The sequence below is a fragment of the Neopelma chrysocephalum genome, unplaced genomic scaffold (assembly GCF_003984885.1).
Source record: "Neopelma chrysocephalum unplaced genomic scaffold, ASM398488v2 Primary Assembly neopelma1_103b, whole genome shotgun sequence".
Classification (NCBI taxonomy): Eukaryota; Metazoa; Chordata; class Aves; order Passeriformes; family Pipridae; genus Neopelma; species Neopelma chrysocephalum.
The window spans coordinates 1,121,394-1,127,450 of NW_020897767.1; the positions used below are offsets into that span (position 1 = coordinate 1,121,394).

General features: G+C 55.4%; 1 protein-coding gene across 7 annotated transcripts in view; it reads right to left on the bottom strand.

Annotated features, from left to right (window-relative positions):
* Window positions 1–6: 6 nt before the first annotated feature.
* FMNL2 (formin like 2) overlaps window positions 7–6,057 on the bottom strand; it is a 123,026-nt gene continuing 116,975 nt past the window's right edge. The window contains exons 24-27 of one of the 7 annotated variants that reach the window (XM_027695789.1): window positions 5,719–5,817; window positions 5,162–5,285; window positions 2,298–2,344; window positions 870–974 (exon numbers count right to left, since the gene is read on the bottom strand). In XM_027695789.1, the coding sequence (XP_027551590.1) occupies window positions 936–974; window positions 2,298–2,344; window positions 5,162–5,285; window positions 5,719–5,817 (309 nt within the window). In that variant the 3' untranslated portion in view covers window positions 870–935. Of the gene's footprint in view, window positions 975–1,554; window positions 2,345–2,641; window positions 3,651–5,161; window positions 5,286–5,718; window positions 5,818–6,057 lie in introns of those variants that run through there. The other 6 variants (XM_027695787.1, XM_027695786.1, XM_027695784.1 and 3 more) reach the window with 6 other exon arrangements.

Here is a 6,057-nt window from a genome sequence, read left to right on the forward strand (position 1 = left end):
GGGATCTGGGGGTGCACGATGGGCCTAAAACGTCTCCTGTCCCTTTTTAGGCTGGAAAAAGCCGTTTTGAACCTAAAACCTACCCGGGATTTTAGGCTGGGCTTGTCTTTGGTGCCCAAAGGAGCCTCGGCAGGGAATGGGGGTGGGATTGTCCCCCAGAGCAGGGCTGGGCTGGTTCCCCAGCGAGGAACTGGACTGAGGTGGTCCCAGAGCCTAATACTGATTACTGAGGTGTTAATTGGCTTAGTGCTAATTAATAAATAGCTGTTACTCCAGAGCTGTGAGTGCTGCCGGGCCTCCCCCTCCCTGCCCTGGACCCCCAAAACCCCCCTGGGATGGGGGTGACCTCGTTTGGTTCCTCTCCCTGGGATCATGGATGTGTTGGGTCCCACATCCAGCTCCGGAGGTGCCCGGGGTGGGAAAAGGGCCGGGTCATCCCTTGGGATCCTTATTCCTACAGAAAGCCCTTCAGTGCCTCCCTTTGTGATCAAAACCCAAGCCATAAGTGCAGCCAACACCCCAGGCACCAGCCCAGGGATCAGTTCAGAGCCGAGCATTTCAAAGCTGAGCACATCCCAGTATTCCCAGTTTCCGACCAGCAGAGAGAGACCAGCGGCCGAACTCCGCCCTCAGGCAGCCAAACCGACCCCCCCAACCCAGCGGGAATTTTTACATTTTGGTTCCAGACGCCATCCAAGGACACCCCTCAGCCCGGGTCCCCTCAACCCAAAGGTCCCGGCGCCGTCCCTGGAGCGGCTCCTTCCATCTCAGGCACTTGGTGGCTCTGGGGCGGTTCCCAGCCCGTTCCCGGGCGGGTTTGGCCGTTCCCGAGGGCTCGCCGAGCACGGAGTGTCCGTGGCCGAGGCCTCACATGGCCACGTCGGGGCCGTTGGGGCGCAGGCCGTGCTCGTCGAAGCGGCGGCGGACGCTCCTCCTCAGCGCGTCGGCCCGGCGGTACGGCTGGTTCCGAAGATCTGCGGGGCAGGGAAGGGCCCGGTGAGCTCGTCCCGGGAAAACATCCCCCTCAGACACACACACACACACAGAGCCAGACAAGGAAAAGTCCTGCTGGAAGCCAATCAAAGCAGCTTGTGGAGGGCAGAGAAGGGGGTCGGGGGCTGCCGTGCCCGACTACGCGCCCAAGCAGCGGGGTAATACTGGTGGGACCGGGTGGGACCGTGTGGGGTGGGAATGGGGTGGGAATATCCATCAGAGAGGCACCATCGCCCCAAATCGGGGGGGTCAATGTGTGCCCCAGTCCTCCAGAGCCTCCCTCATTCCCACAGCGGGGTGAGGGAGATGTGCAACCCACACGTTTGGCCACAGCAAGATGGAGCTGTGATCCCTGTATCCCCATTTATCACGGAATCATTTAAGGTTGGCAAAGATCTCTTAAGATCAAGCCCAACCAAATTTAAAGGTGGAGAAAGCAGGTGGTGCTTGGGATGCTCCAGCTGCTGTCCTGCCCCGTGGCTGGAGCAAAGCTTCCTCAGCCCAAGGTTGTGGAGCAAAGCTTCCTCAGCCCAAGGTTGTGGAGAGCAAAGCTTCCTCAGCCAAAGGTTGTGGAGTGGCCAAACCCCTCCCTCCTCATCCTCATCCTCCTCACCTGCAGCAAAGCCCAGCCCAACCCAGCCCACTGCTGGGGAGGTGAGAGCTCAGGAGGGAACACTGAGCATGGGATGGACGGATGGATGGATGGATGGATGGATGGAAGAGTGGGAAAGCTGATGGATGTGTTGATGAAGCCCATTCCATGTGCCACGTGTGTTACCTGTGCAGCTACAACACAACCAGCACGTGGATGCCCTGAAGACTGTTCCAGATAAAATATTTCTCTGCTGGCCAACAAATTTGTGTTGGATTGGGCAAACCCTCCCTCAGATTTCCTGGATAATCTTGTCAGGGTCACACACAACTCCCCAACCTCTCAGCTCTGCCACTGGAGCTGCTGGTTGAGCTCCTCGTCCCCCACTTTGTGGTCAGGGGGCAGCAGAACCTCCAGGGAGCTGTGGGGCTAGAAAACCCCAAGGACAAGACTATTTTGGGCTGAACTTGAAGAGAAATGGCCAAAACAGTGTGAAGATGGTCACCAGCCAACGGCCTGTGGATCCCCTGCACCTCCAAGGGTGAAAATCAAGGATCTGGGTCTCCACAGGCCTGGAGGGTCTCACCAGTATTAGCTCAGCCACATCTACCACCAGCTCCTGGCAGACAGAGAGAGGAGGAAGCCAAGTAAAAAGTGATGCTTGCCAGCTCTGGGTATCCTCCACCACCGGGGTGCTAGAAGAAATCCTTACCCTCGAGTGAACATTGGGAAATTTAGTGATATTATTCTTCTTTAGGGCTAAACAGAAAAAAAAACAAAACAAAAAAAAAAACAAACAGAAACAAAACAGAACACAAAATGATGGTTAAGTAAAAAAATGGGATGGAAAATGAAGAGCAAGTCAAGTCAGCAAAGTTCAAACCTCCCGGGCGGGGCGACCACAGAGCAAGAGGGTGAGGCCAAGGCTGTGAGGGGTTAGACAGGGGCAGGAGGGACAGGAGGCCTCCTGGCCTCTCCCCACCCCAATTCCAAGCTGCTTTGAAGGCTGGCTCCAGGCAGAGAACACGGCAGCGGACGCGGAGAGCAAAGACCCGCCGAGTGATTAGTTGGATTTATTGCAGCATGAATTGAAGTACACAGGGCAGGGGGAAACACTGTTGGCTTCTTAAGCTGCTGGGGCCTTAATGCAAGACAACAGTGCTCAGACATGCAGGGTTAGAGACACCCTTCCTACATGGACACCACGGTGGGAATCGCTCAGTTCCACGTCAGCCTTTTCAGCGGCACCATCTCGGCGCTTCTGGCCCATATTTAAGTGTTTCCCCAGCCCTGCTCCTCTTTCCCCCAGTCCCAGCACTGCACAGTCCAGCTGAACTGGTTCATGCTCAGGGAAGATTCCTGATTTTCCTTAAGCAAAGCTGACGTGGAACTGAAGGAGTTAAATGTGAACGTGACCGATGAGCAGAGATTTCCCCCCGCCGGTTCCACCCCGTGTCTCACGTGCAGCCAACATGCAGGAGCTGGTTAGGAATCTAACCCCAACCACGGGTGTCAGCCCAGACAGCCCTCCCCAGCCAGAAGCCACCCTCAGGGATGTCCCCTCAGTCCATGCAGCCCGGAATTCCGCCGAGGCATCACATGCACGGCACACCAAGGTGTGCGGCCCACGGGGGGTGACATAGAAAAGCCAAGTGAACGTCACTTCTTGGCTTCCTTTGGTCTCCTCAGTCCTTGGACTGCAGGAAACTCGCCCCAGTGACTGCCACCACTTGCTGTTCTATGGCACTGGGACACAGGGATGGCCAGAAGTCGATGGGATGGAACGAGAAGTCACGGAGACACGGGACGTGCAACGGAGGTGACACCACGAGAACGTCGGGTGACGCCGGACACCACTAAACACTCAACATTCACATGTCCTGGCTGAGATCTGCACAAACGGGGAGGGGGGACAACAAATCTACAGCCACCTTCCTGTTTTCTAAGAGCGTCAGGTGTGAGAGAGGAATAGTTTAGTAATGGAATTCCTCCGTGACAACGGGGTCGCAGAAGAACCGAGAGCCGCGCTTGGCGCTCCGGGCGGTGAACGGCACCGTCTTCAGCACTGCATGGGAACAACAACAGCCAGACACACAAACCAACGTCAGCAGGGCTCCAGGGCATTAGTGCGGGGTTAGTGCTCCACCAGGGATGCTCTGACATGGGCCAACAGCTCCCCAAAAGCTGCTCCTCAGCGGGCTTTGGACGTGGCAGCGGAAAGGATCGAGGAAGGATTTAATCGGCTCGTGGAATTCCAGAATGGTTCGGGTTGGAAGGGACTTAAAACTCATCTCATCCCACCCCTTGGACACCTTCCACTGGAGCAGGTTGCTCTGAGCCCTGTCCAACCTGGCTTGAGCATTCCTAGGGACGGGGAGCTCCATGATTTCCAGGGATAAGGAGGTGACCTCAGTCCTACCTGACCCCCTGTGCCTGACCTTCACCACTCCATGGCTGGAGCCACCCCCAGGATGGGAAATGCCAGCTAATCCATGGCTCGAGCCACCCCCATAACAGGAAATACCAGGCATGAGGGCACAGGAAATGTTTAATTTGAGTTGAAATGTCTCATCTGGCACCCCCTCCACTGGATGCCTTCTCCATGGGGAAGGGCATCTGCCACACAATGTTTCTCCCCCGGAGCAGCAGAACCACTTTCCCAACCCAACGAGCTCCCAGGAGTCTGGAGGAGCTGGAGAAGCACTGACACATTGGATATTACTGCCAGCCTGCCCTTCACATCCAGAATATTATGTCAGGAAGCCATTAATCAAGGTTAAAAGGAGTTGGGAAAGCTTCACACTCGTCAGCCCTGTCCTCTGGTGGGGCAAAAACTCCCTGGCTTTCCTTAGTGACTGGTAAAACAGCTCCTGCCCCTCTGCAGCAAAAACTTCCAGGAGCAGTAGGAAAAGACCTTTTTTGAGTTTCTGTGCAAGGAAACACAGGATTGTAGAGTTACTGAAGTGTTAAATCGTGTTCCTTGTGCACCACAACGTGCAGAAAACTCCAAGTACTGCAAATCAGAGCAGCTGGACTGGTTAAAAATGGTTTAATTCCTGGGCAAAATGCAGTTTTAGGTGGTTTTTTCTATTGGCAAATATTGGCACCCAAGTCCTGCCTGTGCCTGGCTGTACCAGGGGGTGTGTCCCTCCCTCAGGGACCAGCCCAGACTCTGCCTGAGCAGGGAACAGGAGCAGTTTGGGGTCATGGATCCCTGGTTTGATCGAGTGATTTGCTGTAACTCTGCAATCCCTGTCAGGACATTTTCATGGAAGTGGAGGCTCTTCATCACGTTAAACACCCGTCATGTGGGGGGAAAAAGGGTTCTGGGACAGATCTGCAGGGCAAGCACATCTCAGTGAGAGAACCCTGGGATGAGGCACTCCCTGGCTGCTCTAAAGCCCCGGGAATGTCCCCATGTCTGGAGGAGAAGGACTAAGACACCGAGCAGAGCCTTCAGGAACCAACACTCTCAGCTCTGCTGTGGCTTCAAGGAGGACACAAAGCCCTTGCAGCAGCTGCTGGGCAGCTCCCAGAGCTGTTCCCTGCGGGAGGATCCCCTGGGAGGGGGGTTACCTGTGATGATGTCCTCGATGGCCCCGTCCTTGCCCTCGTACACGTGCCGGTTGTCCTTGACCTGCCGCCGCCGCAGCTCCGCGATCAGCTCCTGCTGCTGCCGCTTCGTCTTGTGGGAGGGGGACTGCAAAATGAGGAGAGGGCTTGGAAGGACGGACCTCCCGCTCTCCTGCCTCTGCCCCAACCTCACACACCCATTTGGGGGCAACCAGCACACAGGAACTGCCCCTTTTCCCCCCATTTTCCAAGGCTGGAACACCCTCATGTGTGCCCCTGACTCACATCCCAGGGAGAAGCCAGAGAAGGAGAATATTTAGCTCGTGTACACGTGGAAAAGACAACTTTCCACTTAAGTTTTCCTTAATTTTTCAGACTTCCAAAGCAGTAGAAGCACAAACTTTTCCAGCTTATCCCAGCTCTTTCCACATAAGGAGAAAACTTCCAGAGACTATTTCCAGGCAACTACAAGTTGGGCAACTGAATTCCTCCCCCCCAGAGCGGAGGTTTCTGAAGCACCAGGAACATGATCCCAGCTGGGAGGTGTATCTGGGCCATACCTTTTGGTCCTGCTGCTCCATCAATGCTTCCTGCTCCATGAGTTTTTCCATTAAGGCCTGTTCCTGCTTTTTCCTCAGCTCGTTCTCTTCTTCCGCTTGCTATTTATGGGAAAAACCAGGGGTTAGAGCTTCCAGGTGAGATTGGGATCCTAAACAGTGCCAGGGAGGAATGTCAGCAGGGGCTACTGAGGGGAGGGCAGGGGAGGGGAAGAGGAGGAAGAGGAGGAGGAGGAAGAGGAGAAGAAGGAGGAGAGGAAACGGGGAAGGGGGAAAGGGAAAAAGGGAAAAGGAGAAAGGAGAAAGGGAAAAGGAGAAAGGGAAAAGGAGAAAGGGAAAAGG